This window comes from Haplochromis burtoni, unplaced genomic scaffold, assembly GCF_018398535.1.
Source record: "Haplochromis burtoni strain Fernald_Lab_line unplaced genomic scaffold, NCSU_Asbu1 Contig_20, whole genome shotgun sequence".
In the NCBI taxonomy this organism is placed as follows: Eukaryota; Metazoa; Chordata; class Actinopteri; order Cichliformes; family Cichlidae; genus Haplochromis; species Haplochromis burtoni.
In genome coordinates, this window is record NW_024582381.1 from 429657 (window position 1) to 450258 (window position 20602).

General features: G+C 37.7%; 1 protein-coding gene across 4 annotated transcripts in view; it reads right to left on the reverse strand.

Moving 5' to 3' along the window:
- Nucleotides 1–10041: 10041 nt before the first annotated feature.
- The window catches only part of LOC102308442 (nck-associated protein 5), a 96781-nt gene continuing 86220 nt past the window's right edge, over nt 10042–20602 (reverse strand). For 2 of the 4 annotated variants that reach the window (XM_005939813.3, XM_005939815.3), the window contains 2 exons: nt 19011–19106; nt 10042–14617 (listed from right to left, as the gene is read on the reverse strand). In XM_005939813.3, the coding sequence (XP_005939875.1) occupies nt 14616–14617; nt 19011–19106 (98 nt within the window). In that variant the 3' untranslated portion in view covers nt 10042–14615. The remainder of the gene's footprint in view (nt 14618–19010; nt 19107–20602) is intronic. The other 2 variants (XM_005939814.3, XM_042218558.1) reach the window with 1 other exon arrangement.

Consider the following 20602-nt stretch of genomic DNA (forward strand, 5'->3'; position numbering starts at 1 on the left):
GATTTACTGCGCTAATCTGCTTAATTGGAACTTGGATAATTGCACATTAAGACACAATTAAATGCTATGAATCCATTCTTTGGTCGAACTTCAAATTAGCTGACGGTCATTTAAGTTACGTTTTAAGGAATGAGAAGATTTACAGCGACGACCCAAGGAGGTTTTTACTCAGAAATGAGACGTCCAGGTAGATAATTAAAGTGAAACCTCTCCGGTGTGAGAGGGAGAGGCATAACGGGCAGCTGTTCAAGCTGTCGAAATGCTGAAAAATGGGTCCAAATTTCAAGAGGAGAAATTTTAAAAGCCATTAGTGGGTTACAGGGGCGACAGGCTAAGCAGAGCTACTCAGACTTTCATCTCACATGTTTTCTCCTCCAGGTTTGTGGTTGGTTTGTTCATTGAGCCCCTCGTCTTCAGACTAGCAGCAGTAAATTTCATCCACTATAGAGTTATCAAACAGGAAAACTACCCCCAAATCTCAAATCTGTTCTTTGTATTAGGCTTTAAACATGTTTATCATAACATAAGAGTCTATGGGGACGGAATCACTGCTGCAGCCTCAAGTGAATCTCAGAAGAACTGCAAGTTTTGGCACCCGAGCCATTTCAAATGCCACAGTGCGAGCTGAAGGTCATCGCTCGATGGAGCCAGCAGGACTGCATTCCCTCTGCTGCACCCAGGAACTCTGTCCCTAAACAGAATCAGTAAAAATGAGTTCAAATTCATCCACTTCTTGTACTTCACTAAATTTGAGGCATCAGCAGTAAGTTTAGCCAAGTGTGCTGCAGCTCTAGTTTCTCTTTATGGCAGCTTCCGAGTATCCTAACATGACTGATGGCACACTGGGAGCCATTATGCACCGAGCCTTTTAAAACAGCAACACTAATCAAAGATGACTGGCCATCGGATCAGGAAAAAAGATCCCTCGGCGTGCATGCAGAGTGTGGTCAGCATCTTAAGAGCACAAGAAAACAAAAAGTCCAAAATGAACCCAATTTGCCTGTGAAATATGAGACTTTTGTGTCTTTGGGAAATGTTATTAAACTGGTTGCTGTGCATCAAAAGGAAATCATTATGTCAAAAAAGAGGAAGACGCTGGGACATTCACTCTGACAGCTCAAACCGTGCAAGGTTACAAGAACCTTGATGCTTCCTGAGCTGCGGGAAGGTCCAATATTTTAAGTTTCTCTGTTGGCACCAGGCTCCATGCTTTATAGCTTCACATTCCCCCCACTCTGGATCTAATGGACCGCCCTTGACAGATGTGGTAACCGAGCAATGAGACACTAACACAAAATATTTCTCACGTGTTCATGTTTCAAAAGTAACGTGCTGAAGAAGTGTGAACGTAAACTGGGAACCTGCTCAAAATGACAAACAGACTTGACTAAGCCACAAATGCTGCAGTCACATGGACAGGATTTTAAATCCAGTCTGTTTGTTTCATAGTTCCAGCTCAGGCCAATCGCTGGGAAAACCCACAGCTTTTTCCTAAAACAATCACACAGTTAAATGAAAGAACAGGCTCAGAATCAGCTGGCACGGTTAAATCAAATATTCATGTTAAAAGACGGTGATTTTCTGATTTAGCAGTGTTGTGTTTTTAAGTTTCTGTTACTCTGGGTACATTCAAATAGTCCAAAAAATTATTCTCTGACTTCCTTTTCCTAACCACTTTTCCTTGATTCTGCTGGAAAATGTCATGAGGTCAAGGAAAAGTGTGAAGGACACTTGAGAAGTACTTAGGAAAGAGAATAATGGATTGGATTTATATAGCGCTTTTCAAGGCACCCAAAGCGCTTTACAATGCCACTATTCATTCACTCTCGCATTCACACACTGGTGGAGGCAAGCTACGGTTGTAGCCACAGCTGCCCTGGGGTAGACTGACAGAAGCGGGGCTGCCATATCGCGCCATCGGCCCCTCTGGCCAACACCAGTAGGCGGTAGGGTAAAGTGTCTTGCCCAAGGACACAACGACCAGGACAGAGAGCCCGGGGATCGAACAGGCTGTGCCTGCATTTAAACTTGACTTGACTCTTAAAAAATGGACTACAAAACAACATGCTAATGTGTTCTTACTCTGCTGTTTCAAAGGTTGGAAGTTTTGAGAAGAAAAAGGAACATTTTTTGATTACATTTTTACATTTATTTTAACAAGTTTAGCTGTTTAATACGTTTTGTAGCTTTAAAGGTTTTCCTGCAAATAAAGATGTCCACCATGGCCATTCATGCTACACCAAAGCAATTAACTAATTAAATTATAGAAATCTTCCTGTTTTTTGTTTCTTTTGTGTGTGTGGTTATTTTTTTTACAATGGGTTCACACAGAAATTGATATTTTACAGGACAGTCTGAGCAATGAGCTACTGGAAACCTTTCTGTAATTTATCTGTAAATATTTCTTAGATTTATAGCTCAAAGAGTCATGTGGACAGATTCCTTTCTTTTAGTTCAACATGCAGAAAAATACCGGAAGCCACCAGTGCTCAACCTCCTAATAGATAAATCTATGATATCAATTTTAAAATCCTTTGTCACTTTGTTCTCAAGTTATTGCATTCGCAAGACTTTTAGAAAGCTTGCCCTCTGAGGTCACTGAGATTCAAACTCATCTGAGATTTTTTGCAGATACTCGTATGGCACCAATTTAAGAAGACTGGTTATTCTACAGAAATGTCCAATTTTGGAATGCCAAGATATTTTTTCATTAATTTTATTTTTCTTCCTTTTTACATCTGTCACATGCACCGCCTTTTTGTCACTGGTGTTACTCCTTTGGCAACTTTAAAGGCTTTTATGAAATATTATTTCCTCAATCTCATCAGCACATGTGGTCAGAGCCACAGAAGAATAATGGTGCAACACATCAGGAGATTATCAACCAGGATCTGATTATATGATGTTCATTTATTTGCTATAATAATTAAAACATTTGAAAAACGTTAAAAATGAGTAATGACATCACATCACAACCCTTAAGTGTGACAAAATTCAATGTAAAATTATTAACACCTTTAATATGACACATTTTACTGCCACATCCTCTGCAAAGACAGAGACAGCACATCGGCACCAGAAAGCAGCGTTTTGCTACTTAGTTTAAGGTTATTTAGTTCCCTTGAGTACTTTAACCTCATTAGTGTTTTATTGTTTACTTTTGGTAGTTTGAAATTTACTTTTATTTTTTAAAACCTCACATTAACAGCAGTGACAAAATGACACAATAAAATATTAGTATTCTATGTTTAAAACTGTACGTAAGCGAAGCACTTGTGTAAGTAAATGTACTACCATACTTGGTTGTGGCAATGGGAGGGTCGGTGCCACCCCCAGCACCCCACTCTAGACTCACCCCTGATACTTTATAGTTATACTTTTGCAGATTTCTGCAGATTTCCACTGCTGTGAACAAGATTCCTATAATAGCTCTTTCCAAGACTCAGGATGTCCTCACCTGGTTGGAGGAAAACTAAAAATGTGTGATTAAAAGCATGAAAACTGGACAGAGAACAGTATGAGGCAGCAGTGTGGTGGCACCGTGTGCTGTAGGTGTTGGGTTTGAGTTAAAGGGGATTTAGAGTTCAGAGAATAAACCAAACCAGATGGCCTGAGACCTCAAATACCCAAATGTTACCCACAGCCAGAGTGGGGGTGGCTGCATGGTTTTATTTGAGCCACTTTCCTGTTTTCGTTTTTATGCCAGCATCATCTCCCATCAGCTATATGCACATAATTTGTATTAACAAAATAGATTTCTGTGGAAACATGATGTGGGCCAAACCATTCAGTGTCATTAATATTAATCAAAGACAAGCCAGAAACATTTTGTGAAGTTACTCGCTGTCCTGCTGAGAGGTCAGGCACGGTGTCAAGACTTCATCGCAACTTTGATTCAAGATTTGACGAGATCAAAAGACTCTTTAATGTCAGTCCAACAGATTTCAAAAGCTCAAGACGCATGATTGTGTTTATAATGATGGTCCTGCGGCAACATTAATTTTGATAAGAGTGGTTTCAGTTTCAGTCTAAATCTTTAAAAGAAAAGAAGTAAAGGGAACCTGTTGTGCCGTTTCTTATTTCCTTTCATAGACATGCTCCGTTCTAGTGGTGGATGATCGCATTGTTCAGCCAAAGTTTGAACAATGAGGTTCAAATAATTCCTGAGCGCTAAAACAGTCCGTAGACAGCTGGAAACACTCATTTTATCACAGTTTTTAGATTTGGATTACGGCGGTTTCTCATGTAATCTCATTCAGCTCAAATAAATTGCATTTTTAAAATGCCAAATAAAAACAGCAACCTTATAATATTCCAGAGAAAACCCCAGCAATTAGAATCCTAATCCCCTCTGAGCAAACACTTGGTGACAGTGGGAAGGAAAAACTCCCTTTTAACAGGAAGAAACCTGTCGGCAAATACCCGATAACTGCTAGCCCAATGGTAATAAAAATTGAAATGCTCTACTACCAGAAATGTAAAAGGTTTGTCTTCAAACAGCACTACAGCCTGTATGTTTTAAAAGGTGTAACTTTTACTTTGAAGGCAAACAGTTCCCATTTCAAGTTTGCATTGTACTTTTCACACTTTCACTGCAGCTTGGAGAGTAGGAACAGATGGGGGTCACTGGCAGGTATGTGGGCTGGCATGATTGGGACTTTAATGAAATGCTAATTTCTTTTGCTTATTTTTTTCACACTTGGCTAGCAGTTTCCAGATTGTTGCAGACCAGTTTCTAAGCCCAGGCCATTTTTTTATGTCAACCTTACACTGTCACCACAATTGTCACATGTGCAAAATGATGAACAACTTAATGGTTAGTGGTCACATCTCTGCAAAGCCTCATTATATTAGTAATACAGTCATCTCAGGATGTTTGCAGCTTGTACAAAATATTTTTTTATTAATAATTTTGTATCTATGGACAGTTTCTTCTTAATAATAGACAGATCCTTTTGGAGGTCATTAAGGCTTAAAATCAGGGGCATGGCCTGACACAGGCGGCTATTAATGGATCATCTCTATACTGTGTTTGTGCTGTCGGTGCCTTTTGGATAATTTCTAATGCAGTTATCAGAAGAATAATATACCTTGTTGTGCAGTTATTTGTACTAACAGACTGTTAAGAAGTCTGTGCTCCTGTCATGCTGAGAAAAATTCTAAGATTTATTTATTGCTTTTGAGTGTTTTATGGAGACAGCTGGTATCAAGCTGTCTAGCATTCATTAGTTGAAAACTCAGCGCTTTGTCTTCTCATCCAAGTCTATTTCCCAGGCTCCAGAAACACCCAACATGGCCAAAATGCTAAAATTGAATCTTAGAAACCAGGTGGGGAGTTAATAATGACAGCAACCATCTTTCTATACAATAAACTGAGTGGCTGTGAAAAATGAGATAACTCTGGATTCTTTTTGAAGCAGGCTGCATGTGTAACATAATTCCATATGTTGCAGTAAAAGTGTCTGTTCATTATTAATCATAAGCTGTACTGTACTCTTTATTTAAGAAACATATAAATGCCAGTTTGATAAGGATCATTCCTCATTTGACTTTGTATTTTCATTTTCATGTGAACACAGTGTTTGGATGCCCAGCAGGAATTTGCTCCCAGCTTGAGAAGCTCTGCTCCAGCGCCTGTGACATGTTGGTTGGCTTTCTGCAAACTGTTTACTTTTTATTATTAATTTATATTTAAACTGTTTCCGTTGTTGTGAGACAGTTAGAAAAGTAAGCTAGACTCAGATGGTTGAATTGCCTCTGCAGGGCTTCCACACACAGAGCAGAGTTAACACTGAGATATAAATGACACCATAAGGGTGTACTTCAGTCAGAGACAGTGGGTATAATGATGATGGTTGTCACAAATCACTGGGTTGTGCTTAATGTACTTCAAACTTTTTTAAAATTTTTTTATATTTTGTGGCCCTGTGTTCTTTAGACCAACTGTACAGCTGTTGCAAAGGAGGACACTATCCAGGAGCCACGAGGATCTCATTCTGAACATTCATTCTGCTCCAGACCAGAAGCCTGTGCTACAAAACAGGATTAGGTGCTTATGTAACAGGGTCATAAATCACATCTTGTTATAATAACACAAAATGTGTTGTAAACCCCCAAATCGTTCCTTTTATACCTGACTTTTAGAACCTCCAAGCCTGTAGTTATGTTCATTATCAGTTAGAGCCCCTCCTCATTGTTGTTCTTCTTTGGTGCAACCCTATAAATACAGTGTACATCTTTTGCTTCTCCCCTTTTCTACAATTCCCCTGTGGGAGAGGTTGGTGCCATTTCTTTCCAACACTGTAAAACACACATATCAGAATCAGAATCAGAATACTTTATTAATCCCTGGGGGAAATTATTTTTTGTTACAGTGCTCCATTTTCAAACCAACATTAAGACAAGACAGACAATACACTAACTAAGAATAGTACAATATATACATATATACACATACATACTTCACTCATAAATAAATAGTTGGAAAAGAAACATGTGTAGTTGTAGCAGCAAACAGTGTGTTAAGTGGATGCGTTGTACAGGGAGATGGCCACAGGCAGGAATGATTTCCTGTGTCGTTCAGTGGTGCTTTTCGGTAATCTCAGTCTCTCACTGAACGAGCTCCTGTGACTGACCAGCATGTCATGGAGTGGGTGGGAGGTGTTATCCAACATTGTCTTTATCTTGGACAGCATCCGCCTCTCCGACACCACCTTGAGGGTGTCAAGCTCCATCCCCACAACATTGCTGGCCTTACGGATTAGTTTATTAAGTCTGTTGGCAATTTTAGTTCAATTATTGTCATCATTATGCCTGTTTTTTGTTAGATGTTATAAATGTGTAGTATGTGTGTGCCACATATGTGTTCTAGGGAACGTGAATGCTAACATGAATAGATAATTCTTGCTAGCTTGGAAGTTGTGGTGGATTGAGCTAACCCTCTTCCCCACTGTTTGTATTTGGTCATAGGAGCTGGAGTGGGCAAGCTATTTATTTGGAGGTCTTTCTTTCTTTCACCTTTTATCGTCAGACACAACGCAGAACCACACCGGTCACACTTATCCAGGTAACTTCAGGTGTAACCCTGAAAAACGAAATTCGCAAGCAATTTTAAATCAGTGTTATTGTTCTATAAGGATTAATACGTGATCCTAAACAGAACACTTGTAAGGACTTGTTTACCACCAGTGTTGGTCAAGTTACTTGAAAAAAGTAATCAGTAACTAATTATTGATTTCTTCCCCCAAAAGTAATCCAGTTACTTTACTGATTACTTATTTTCAAAAAGTAATTAGTTACTTTTTAAAAACATGATTTACAACCTGAATAGGTAATAAAGCAATAGATCTTTCAGCCCAGTTCTACTTTTTCTGCATAATCCATCATACAAAATGTAATCAAATGGAAAAGTCTCTTTTTAAAACTTGTTTTATTAGTTTTATTCTTTTAACGTTATGCATCAAGCAAAAATGTAATTATATACAACACTCTCTGACTGGAAGAAATTTGTTTAACATTTAAACCTATTTTCTGCACATTCCAGCACATAAAATAAAATAGGTTTTTGTGTTTACACTCACTCTTTCAAATAAATGCAAGTGAAACACAGCAGAAAATAAATAAAATCAAAGACTCAGTCCTGTTGCTCTATTTTCAGCTGTATAGCAGGAGCAGGGCAGGCGGATGTTTGCCCTGGTGCAGGTGTGTCGCAGCGGTCAGTGGAAGATTCCGTGGCAGCGCACTCGGTGCTCGCTCGGAGGTTTGGGGGTTTTTTTGCTGTAAAAAGAAGTTTTCTTCCCACGCACTGTACAGCGGATGCTAATGTTTTTGTCACTTTTTACGGAATCAAACTCAAAGTAAGGTCAGTACTTCCACGCTTTAAATGCTGCACGCTCATACTCTCTCCCGCACTCGATATATTATCCATTGTTGATCTGCACACAGCTGTTGCCACGAACGTCGCACTCGCTTACGTCATTGTCATGAGACACTCCCGCAAAGAAATCACAGCTTTAGTAACGCAGTGTGCTTACGGGAAAGTAACAGTAATCTAATTACCTTGTTTGCAATAGTAATCGCTTACTTTACTCATTACTTGAAAAAAAGTAATGCGTTACTGCTCATCTCTGTTTACCACACATCAAATTTGTGCACACACTAATATTTTAAAAGTTAAGAATAAATACTAAAACATGATTGAGACCGTTAAACGCCAACAGGGCTGAAGCTGAAAGACTAAAACTGTCTCACTGTCTCTTAGTTTAATGGAATAACCATTGTAATCTGTCAGCTTCTCCCATGTCCTAATTATACAGCTGCAGTCTAATACTGATAAGCGTAATAGCTTAGAGAGTTAATTCCTCTGCTGGCATTACTTACCCATGTGAAATAGTCATGAAAAAAAACAATCATTTTTCATGTACATGGACATGAATTGTCCATACATGAATTGGGACAGGAATAAGTGAGTAATGAATTTAAATAGGAAATGAATAACGTGTTTGTCCATAAAAGTGAGCAGGAGCCAGTATGACCATCAAGAGAAAGCTTGAAAAGAGGCTCATATTTCTGATATATGTATGTATCCTGTATGTATACTTTTGACCATGTGTGGTTAAGAGAAAACCCTAAATAAATTCAAGGTTGTACACCCGAGTCTTGTTTTTTTTAAGTCATTAAAGATGTTTGCTGTACTCTATTTCCTCTCTAGAAAGAGAACAGTTCAAAGAAATAATTAAATATCCAAAACTATCATGACATTTATGCCAACGATTGTATGAGTGCACATAAACCTCTGACCACAACTGTATAAATTACAGGCCATGGCACTGTTACCTTCTAAAACAATCACAATACCTTGAAATAACACAAAAATATTATTAACAGTTCACTATAACTGTGATTAGCAGTCATGGACCATTTACACTCCAGATATCGTGGTGCATGGGCCTTCCTTCCTTTGAACACAGGGTGATGGCTAAAGATACTTTAATTTTTTACAAACTGCTCTGCCTCACTATTTTCATATACAGAATGTGTTAATAGTAGATGTCATTACATATCTATAAGCCAAGTTTTTACAAATTGTAACTGATGATACGAGTTATGTTTCATTAACTATCAGCCGCAAAAGCTAACTTCCCTAACTTGGTTTGAAAAAGCACCACATCTTATCTCACATGGCAATTTCCCATCCAATAATTACCAAAAATCCAAATTCTCTATCCTTGTATTTATGCATTTAAATTGTCTGCCTAACCACGTATCACATGATGACCCTGAATACTGAACCCCAGCTTGTGGGCTCTGAGAGAGTAAAAAATATTAATCAACATAATTCATACCGTTACACTTCACCAGGCCTAAAGCTGAAATAAAGTCTTACACAAATCTAAATCTTAATTTAATGGACTAACCATTGTAATCTGCCAGCCTCCCCAATGTCTTAATTGTACAGCTGTAGCCTAATACTGATAAGCGTAATAGCTCATAGTTCATTCCTCAGCTGGCAGTAGACTTCCCCATGTCTGTCAGTGTCTCATGAGAAAATGTGAAATAGTCATGAAAAAAACAATAGTTTTTCATGTAAAAGGACAAATTCGTAAGTAATGTGGAAAATGTATTTAATGTAATAAGCATGTATTTTTTTCCAGGGAAAGTGGGCAGAAACCATCATGTTCATCAAGAAAAGAGCTTGAAAACCGATGTATTTTAACCCAAACCAGAATTACTCCAAACCTAACCCAATAGCCCTTAAATGCCAAGACCTAAACAAGTAGCTGTTAATGCTTAAAATTAACCAGTTGACATTTTTAATTAACAATTATACTGTCAGTATGACTCAAATTTGATTTGCTCCATTACTTCCAAATGCAGACTTCCAATTGCTGATGTTAGGAATCCAGTTGATGCAAAGACATCCTAGATATGTTGGACTTGTGTATAACACCATCAGCTGGTTGGGCTTCATTTTGTAGCCCATCTATCTAGATTCCTCTCTACCAGCCAAAGCAATTCAATGACAACACACAAACAACGTCCTTAATGTCGTCCCAGTACTGAAATCGTTTATTTTTTCTCTGACAATAAACAAAGAATATCAGTAATAAACAACTCTCAGTTTGTACTGATAAGATGACACAAGAACATCACTGTTATTATTTGGATTCTGGAAATATAAAGACATTTAGGAGGAGAGTTACTGTGATAGTGAGTGACAACAAGTGCTAATAAATGGCAAAATACACTCATCAGTGCAAGGTACAAATACAGGACATCGGAGTAAATGCTAGAAAAATACAACCCTTGTGAGAGTGACGCTCTTCGTGATGCGAGCTGTTTTAAAAACACAGACGCCATGCTTCATCTACCCGTATCAGTGCAGCCAATCTGTTCCCTGATCCTTGTCTCACGCTACATGTTTATTACACATATAAATGTTTTGCTACTGCTGCATTTTTACAAATATTACCATCAACAAAGAAGAGGTAAATACAGTTAATACTGATGATAATGTGCGGTGCTTTGTAGCTATACATCATGTGAAAAGAATATGGCTATTATCACCTTGATGAGTCTGATATGTAGATTCAGGTGCATTCATGTTCTGTATATGCAATCAGTTTCTTACTGATGGTGTGAAAAGATGCATCTCGGCAAATATCTACACATGATAAATAACGATAAAAGTTCAGGGGGACGGGTGGGTTAAAATCGTCAAATGTGCCGGGATGCATTCGGAACACCAAAAACAGCAGATTAAAGGACACGGTGTACTTCTTAAAGACAGAGACTCAGATATCTTACAGATAAATGTGCAGAAAAGAAGTGGCAATTGGGAAAGATCAAGACAGGAAAGAGAGGATTCACGTGTATGTGACTTTAGAGTTCTTCTACTTTCTGAAACAAAGTGGTAGAACTGTTAGCTTTTGATAAGTTGCGAAAAGTTCGACTAAAAAACTTGCCGTGTAATTGAAAACTGTCACACTGTTGATTTCCACAAGGGATGCTCTCGAGTTAGTAAAAAAAAAGGGGGGTCTTTGTACTTTTGCTTGCCTTGAAAATTTTAGAAAAGTGCAACCCTTGAATTGCTGCCAGATATCTGAGTCACTTTATTAAAAAAATAACACCAAACAGTGAGCTAGTCATATTTGTAACACAAAAGAGAGAAGAACAGGACACAGTGTACTTCTTAAAGAGATAAAACGTGCAAACTGTGACGCGGAAAATATTAAGTCCAGAAAAGAGAGGATTCACGTGTACGTGATTCCGGCTGAAGCGCATCTTAACTGTGGCAACGTTCTACATTCCCAAACTCAGTGGTGGAACTCTTGGCTTTGATTTGCTTACGCTAAGAAGCTGTTCTACTATATTTCTTGTAAAAACTAGAGAGGGTCTCTTGAATTAGTCCAGAAATAAAGATGTTCTGCTGGAGCCTAAAAATGTAAATGTCCTTCACCATTAGCTTCATAGAGCTTCCCCTGTTCTGGACTACTTTACAAGTGCCCCATAAAACAGGATGTCCAAAGAGCTGAAGTTCTCAATATATTTACAAGTTCTTTAGTTTACCTTTAATATGAGCAAAGTAATGGAAGAGTTCAGTCCAGCAAAAAAGACGTAACTGGTCTTTTGTTGCTGTGACAGAAACGTGTACATGTGAATCCTCCCCTGTTGGATCTCTTCACATGCTTTAATGAAAGCTGTACGTATTAAAGTTTAACCCACAGCTTCGACCAGAGACAATAAATTTCCCTGAGCTAGCATGCTGACAACTGAGTGCGTTACCACTCTAAGATTACATGCAAAACTCATTGCTTTGTCCTGATGTCATAGCTGTGGAAACGCACAAAAAGCAGCTCACATGTGAGGAGTTTAAATTCAAAATGAAACGTGCAACATTTACCTACAAAACAGTGTCGGAGTATGTGAAATAATATTTAAGCTTTTTTTTTAAAAACTTCTTGTAATAAAACAGGCCATATGAAGCATCACTGGGATCAGAGTAAATTATAGAGGGTGAGTGCATGCAAGTGGATATTAACACAGTGACAATAAAAAGTAGTTAGCGCACACTTTAGAGAATCACATTACTCAGTCAGGTAAATGGCAATCAGTAGGTAGTGCTGTACATAGGATAACACTGTAATCTCGAGTTTTGGTGGGCCCATGGGAAAATATATTACGTATGTATCCTAGCTTAGATCGTCATTTTGTCTGGAGCAGACTTAAATCTTAAACCTTTAATAAAATGTTCACACATGGCTGGGAAATGTAAATAAATGTGGCTACATGACCTTTAAGGAGAGACAGCCAGTGCCATTATGGAGGTCTGCAGGTGAAACGCTTATGTTTGTTTGTCACAGCCTACATGACTCACCCGGTATTCAATCCTCTAAGTTTTGCTGAAGCTCAACAGTGACGGTTAGCATGGCTCCCTCGAGCTACAGCGTCCAAATCCAGAAATGTTGTGGAGAAAAACTGAATTTAACAGTACAGATAGATTTGTTGCACATCTGCTTTGAATCTATGTAGAGCCTATGGCATAGTCTATGAGCGGCGTTTCTCTCCAAATTTCTCATCCGGTCAATTTTAAAAATGGGAACAGAAGAAACAGAAACTGGAAATGCATAGGAGGAAACAACAGTATGGAAAATGCTAATCACAGTCTCTGTGGGCTGCATTGATGCTACATGTAGTTAGACTTCAAAAATTATCAAAATTGGTAGATCCCTGTTGTGAATGAATGCTGTATGTAGACTAAAATAACGGAAATGGTTTTGTCAGGTCCGTTTTAAAGTGGACATGAAACACTACATGTATAAAGGTTAATTTATACCACCAGCCCTGCTCTCAAAAACTGATATAGATGTAAAACTGCCTGTGAAGCTGAATTTAAGAAATAAAAGCTTAAAGTAAAAGTTTTAAAAACGTGTTTAGTGCCACTGGGAACATTATGTCACTTGGTTGGTTGGTTGTGGTCAACAGACTTACATTAGTTTATGTTAGCTAACCAGTACAGAACCAATAAATGTGGAAAAAAATAAGGACACGAACAATAAAAATCAATCTAAGGGGGTCACTTTTGTGCTACCCATGGGTGCAACAATGAGCTTTATGTTAAAACCAAGTATATACTGTCCACTTTCACTTTCTATTTCTTACGTAGCTGATTGGCAAGCTGCACTGACACAGAAAAACCTACCCGTTAGCTGTAATGTTCAGGTTTGTAAAGCACTTTAGAAATGAGGACAGTGTGGAGGAGTGCCTGTTTGAGTCAGGTGGTTCACTGGACCAACAAGCTGGAGTCAGAAACTCTGATTTTTCCATGTCTGACTGAGTGTACCAAGCGGTCTGGTCTGCTGGTCTCAAAAAAGTGCTTTACAAACCCAAAAATTACAGCTAACAGGTGGATTTTCCTGTGTTAATGCAGACACTCAAACAAAAAATAACCACTTATTGCTTAAGAAATAGAGAGTGAAAGCAGACAGTATATCCATCTATTTTCTTCCGCTTGTCCTTATCAGGGTCGCTGTTAGCAGCAACTAGCCAAGCTGGTGACATAATGTTCCGTACTAACAGAGGATGGCATAAACATGTTTTTAAAACTTTAACTCTAAGCACTTAATTCTTAAATCAAGCTTCACAGACAGTTTTACATCTATGTCAGTTTTTGAGAGCAGGGCTCCATGTGTAAATTTGCCTTTATATGTGCAGCGTTTCATGACCACTTTAAATAAGCTTAACAAGTAAGCTTTAATATGTGAAAAACAGCTGCTTGTTACTAACATGAGCTCTACTTTATCAATGTAACTTTCAGCTTGGAAACAAGAAACCAATGTGGAAGTACGTTAAACCTGCATTCTTTCTCGTAGCCAGCAGGGGGCGACTCCTCAGACTTGCGTGTATGAAAGACAGTGGGAAGAACCCCTTTAATTTAGTTCTGACTCATGTTAACTCCTCTCCGTTGATTTATGACTTTAGTAGGTGCTTTTCTGATGAGTTTATGGGTTCCGTCTATTTTTAATTATTTTTATTTTTCAAATGTATGATAGGTTTTTAAGATTTGAGAATGTTAAGATGGTGACAATGAATTTGCTGCACTTGAAGTTTCAAATACAGGATTTTGGTAACCAGTGGGTGACTAATCATAGCTATGTCCATTGTGTTTTTATAGTCCGTGATCACACCCACAATTAGAATATTTTGAGATTATAGGTAGCTCTTTTAATGCTACAGTAGCTTTTATGCTAAACATGCTAAATGTACATTTTAAACTTTTTTTCAAGAAAAAAAAACTGTTTTTCTGTGAAGAAAAGTCTGTTGCAGATAAATACAATCAGCTGCTCATAGCTGATGCCAAACAAGATGCAGACCTCCAAAATGGCTGCCAGACAGTTCATTGCTACACCTGAAAGGCTTCTCGGTATCTTAACGCTACACTGAGCAGAGGTGGAAGCCTAACAATGCCAAGCTGGCTTTTTGTCCCACTTCTGAGCATTTCATCCGGACACAGAATCCAAACTGTGGGATTTGGAGGTCCTCCATGTGTGGCTCGGCGATAAGTCCACCCAGTCGCATGATTTCTCTCTTCAAGTTGACTCATCCAGCTTCAGAAACTCTAAAAAGAGAAGGTGTGGAGCAGAGTGAGATAGTGGATCTCTGAACCACACAAACAATATCCAAAATGAGACTAGTTTAAAGGAGAAGCCCAAACTGTGATTAATAATAATAATATAATGGAATATTTAAGAAATGCCTTTAAAGATGATTAATCAGCTCACAGGCTTTCTTTGGGGAAAAATTATAGAGAGCAGGGTCTGCCAAAATCAAAAACTAATAAATAAATAATTATAAAAAATGATAAACTGTTACCAAAATAATAGCATCAATAAATATCTGCATTTATTGTTACACATTTGGCATTTGAATTTACATTTGAATGGAGAAATTAAAAAAAAGAGTTATTAATAAAACTTTATTGATCAACCAATAAATTGACTCAATAAGAGCCTCTTCTTTTGCACATTGATACAGAAATGCATTAAAATGTAAAACTGTAAAAAGAGGGTAGAGAAATAAATAAGTTTACAAATATATAAGCAATACCTGCAAAAAAAGAAAGAAAAAAGAAAGATACGCAAAAAAAAGTAAACAAAAGTACGAATTTACAGCAGGGAAAATGACTTAACGGTTTACTGTCATGCGCTTTAATTTATTTTTTATTATTTATTGATCTATTTATTATTAATGAAAGGATAAAAAAGTTAAACAATTTTAAATACTATTTTGTTTTGCATAGTATTTCTGGAGCCCACAGTGTGGACTGTGAAAAGCAGAAACAGTCCTTTGAAAATTTGTATTTCTAGCCTCCTGTTGAGCTCACACTTTTTACTTAACAAGGATCCTTTTATCTCTAAAAAGTATGAAAATTCTTCCTCAAAGCCAGCAGACTCGTTGGAGTAAGAGGACTGCCATTAAACTGCCCCACAGAGATCCACTGTAATTTCAGCTTTTTTCGCAGACACTACCTCTTTATCAGTCTCTTTCCTGTGATTTTAAGTGATCTCACACTCTGAGGTACATAAAGCAACTTTTATGGATATTCACGGTTTTATACAAGTTGAGGTTGTGACTTTTTATAAGCAGTTTTTTGAGAGCTGGGCTGAGCCATGTCCACCAGCACAGCAACTTCATCTGCAACTAAACTGAAGCTTTGTACTTGCTATTTTAATTCTGAGCCACAATTTCATATATTTGTGGACAGGCTATAATTTGTGTTTGCTTGTGTAGCTCAGTGTGCTTTTTTCTATAAAGAGTGGGGTTTGGTTTATTTTGTATACGGTAAAGGGCATAAAAGTACATGGTAGATCTTTTGCATTGACTTTGCTTGCTGGTTATAAAGTGGCTGAGGAGTGAACATTGCCGTAAGGTTCCACTTTATGTTCCTCAATTGCAGCTGCATACAGAGAATTAATTTCACACAAAAAAAAAAATGTCAGCAGGTCTTGTCACTGATTCCTAAGCACCTTAAATTATGGTAACATAAGATGTATCTGGGATAAAATGTGGTTTAAATTGAAATAGGACAACTGTGATCTGATCCCATTGGGCAAAGATAAAACATTAACATCCGTCACTGCATGTTGATGAGTGTTCCTGACGTGTTCCACACATAGTCTGAAACAAAACTGACAACTAGTCTGATTCAAGGAATATAAAGGTGGGTGAAAAGTCAATAGGAAAAACCTGAATCCCTGACCCTTACAATGTGATGCCATCATAGTTCAGGTCCATATGTTAAGGCAGTCACATGTGCCAAATAAATCTACTGAACTGGACTGTTTCATTGCCCAGCGATACCTGTGACATGATAGCAAAGCTATTTTTTGTCTGCTATCATGATAACAGCTGGAGGACATGTGCCTTTTCTGCCATAACTCAGCTAAATTTCAACATTTTTGTTGGCTTTCCAAACAAATTATTTTACCTCCACCTGCTTTCTTTGGAATTATTGACATATCATGAAAGCCTTCACTGCTTTTCTCACAGTCACTGGATAAAAGTGACACTCCTGCAGTGTTAACTTATGAATTTTTGAACCAACACCACAATGTGGGTCATTGTCTCAGTCTGTGTGACGAAGGCGACAAGGGCCAAACACACGATGGGGCCTTACTTAAAGTGGTGCACCTGGTCATCAGATCCCCCATCAAAATGGCACACGGGCTTGTTGAATGATTTGATGAGGATGAAAAAGATGTGAATAGCATTTATGGCCTTCATAGTCACTAGATCCTAACACAGCCAAACACTAATGAGGAATTTTACTGGCAACACATGAGGAAACATCTTTTAAAAGAATGGTCTTAATCCCTCCAGCAGACTTCCAGATACTTGCAGAATAATTACTAAAGAGGACTGAGAAACTGTTCTAGACTTGTTTTGGTTTTTCCTGTTATTTTTCAACCTTTTCTCTGTAATCGCTGCATAAAGATATTGGAAATGGGCTGCTGAGGAGTGTGAAACACTTCGATGAGTGTGTTTCTATAAATAAAAAGGTATTCATGAATCTTTATGTGCATCTTGCTGTGATTGCTCATAACCTGTGGCTATTTTTTAACCCACAGGCACATCTCACGACCTACTACTACACACACAACCGTTGTAAATGCCAGCGTTAATGTAGTGTAGAAAGATGCAAATGATGTTTGGCAAACTTGTGTTAGTCATGTGTTCAGTTGCTACCATTAAGCGTGCTTTCTGCTCAGTGGGGATGAAAATGGGCTTGAAAGCAAAGTGTAGTTTGAAAGAAAAAGTTATTAGTCTTTTTTTTGTGCAGTGTGAAAAAGTGAAATTACTGAACCTTGGTCTGTCTTTATAACTGCCAGATCCAGTGACAGGTTTTAAAGGCAGCATTTGAACGTGTCTGACGAGTCTCCCGAAAGAAGAGTTCACATTTATTTTGGTGGATAAAAACTGAAAAAGTATGAAACTTTAATGAAACTTGCCAGTAAAACTTTTCAGTGGGTTAAAATCAACTTAATAGTATGTAATTTTCAGTACTTAGAACAAACTCTGACACTGTTTTTAGTACTTAAAAGTCCTTGTGACCCCGGCAGTTGGAGGGTTCATAATTTTGCATTTTCCAAGGCTACAGATCAAAGTTCATTACACATAAAAGCCATGTGTTTTAATGGTTCAGTGCATGTTTTATAGATGAATTATTTGGTTCACTGGATTTCGGTGGTGGTAATCTGAAAATAATAATAAGCTGTGTATCTCACTACATGTAAAATATGCATACAGTTAAAAATTCATATATTTTTAGACACTGACTTAAATGTGTTATTCTAGCTGTGTGCAAAAACATATTAAAGCTTCAGTTATATGACTTTCAGCCATGAGCTTTAAGTGCAGACTGTCTAAACTGCACATACTGTCTGTCACGGTATTTGTGTTTCAACTTATGGAATTATATTCTTTGATTACTGAGGTTCATGTTTATGGGTTTCTTTAGTTTTCAGGGATCGTAGTCCTCTCTCCCTTAGTGTTTATCTCAGCCTGTGGTTAGTCTTTGTTCCCATGTTTCCCTGTGTCCCAAGTCTAATGCTTTTGTATTCCCTCTGTTCCAGAGGCTGTCTGTTTCCATGTCAAGTCTGCGTCTATGTGATGTCATGCTTCCTGTTTTATTTTGATAGTCCTTGCCTAATGTCACTTTCTTTGTCTCGCAATTTCTGGTCCTCTCGTCGTCTTGCCTGTGCATTTAAGCCCTGTGTTTTCCTTTGCCCTTTGTTGCATTGCATCCTCACTATGCTGTGTTTTTCCCTCTGTGTTCTTAGCCGTTTCCTAGTTTACAGTTGGAGTTTTTGGTCCCAGTTTCTAGTTTACAGAAAGTTTACAGTTTACAGTCAAAATAAAGCTGCCTCTTTGAGTTTACTTCCCATTACTTCCTGCATTTGGGTCCTACATCCTGCCCACCACGCAGCAAAGCTTGACACAGTCACATATTTTCATGCAAGTTGTCCAAATATGTCTGTTCAGTTAACTTAAATGTTGTTTAATGGACCAGCATTAGAGATTTCTTTCATATTTCTTCATAAACTAAATCAGTAAAAGGTCCAGAGATTATTCCAAGTGTGTTGGGAAGCTGTTTTCGTGAATCATACAACAAAGATTTCTCTCTTTTTCTAAAGAAAAACTCTTTTCGCAACATTTAGCTGAGTGAAGAAAATTCTCCAGGAGTTAGGTTTACCAGCCTCAACATTAGAAAGGTCATATTATAAATTATTTATATATTGCGGTTAAATATTTCAGTCGTTTGGATCACACTCTCCCAATTACACTTAGTCCAGAATCATATTTGTTCAAATACAAGTCTGCACTTTAAGGGCATATCACACCACATAGCTATAACTGGATTGTTATTGTGGATAACTAAAATAAAGGTTGCCAGTGTTCAAAATATATGGACCTCACTATACACTATCTCTTAAATAAATGTGGTGTCTTACAGTTGGCCAGCTGAAGTCTCGTCTGTTCTTTCTGTTGGCTCGGAGTGGCTCGTGTTTTCGATTTAATATAGGTCAACTTCTTTGGTTCCAATCCACCTGAAAGGATGAAATAAAACTAATTTTAGACATTGTTTTCTCAATGTTCTCACTCATGTCAAGAACAAGACTCAAATGTGGAGTTAGAAGAACTGCTTGACGCTGACAGGCTGACGTCTTCAAAGAGAGCACGATTATCATCCTGAATTCAAAGTGGCAGCAGATCTAAGAAACGCTAAAGGAGCTGCAGCTGACATCCAGAAAGACGGTAAATGTTTGGCTCAAACAGCCACCTCACATGTGAAAAATAATGCAAATGAAGACATGTTTTTCAGATAGGGAGTGACAGTTTAGGATGCTTAAATAAAACTGTTCTGACTGTGGGATGTCCTGTGTAGACAAACATTTAAATATGCATTTCACCTAAAAACAGTCAGAGACATTAACTGTTCACTTATTTGCTCCTCTGGACAATGTCTAACCAAGCTAAATGGTCCATATGTTAAGCGATCTGAGGCATTTTTTATCTATACAAACTAATTCAACTATGAGTCCTTTATAAAAGTTATTGTTTCTCCCTCATCCTTCACCTGCTTTTAATTTTTCTCTCATAGTCAGCATATCTGAAATTTGTCTATCTTAAAAGATGGTCCTTCATTTTGATCCAATTCATAAGCTCTTTGTATTAAAATTAAACAGTTTTTCTTAAGAAATATGAGGAAAAGGAGGTTCTCAACTGTTTGCTTATCAAGAATGCAGGTTTAACATATCCTCTGTCTCAGGGCATCAAATACTGACTTGGTGTCTGAATAATAAAGAGACAAAGTCCAAAACCCATTGCTCCCTGATAAGGAGGTTTGTCCTGGTGACAAATCTGGGACTTGCTTTAAGTCTTCCAACTTTTAAATATGGACCCTATGAAAGAGGACCTGTCACAGTTCTTGGATTTTTGTTATTTTGTGGTTTGGAATTCCAGGTAAATATTTTTATTCTTACTACAACTGTTTTAAAGGTTTGACTTCTGTGTTTGGCAGATTTCTGGTTTCCTGCATTGATTTCAACAATCTAGTAGATCACAAGCTTTATTTCCAGTGGTTGTTCTAATGATTAGTTTCAGTTTTGCATCCTATGTTTTGGTTCCTGTTCTTTTGTCTTTGTTTCTATTAAGATTCCCTCAGTGTTTTCCCTTCTGTTCATCCCTCTGTCACATCTTTCTGTCTTTGTCCTCCTGTGTTTCCCTGACTTTATCTTGATGTTTAGTGTAGGTCTTCTAGCCTCCATTATCAGTAAGTTTCCTTGGGTACTTGTTATTATTCATGTCCCTATCAATCTCCTTTGATTACTTCCTGTTTTTAATTAAAAAGTTTGTTTCTTTTGTTTCCTGTGTTAATTTTGCATCAGCCTCTCTCCCTGATTGGTTTCTCCGCTACAACCAATTTCTCACCGTAAAGGGGTTACTGTTAGGATTAAATGTATTTAACTCAAATCATATTTGATTTATAAACTATAAAAAAAAAAGGTTTTTGAGCATCTAAACGTAATCAGCAAGTAAAAGC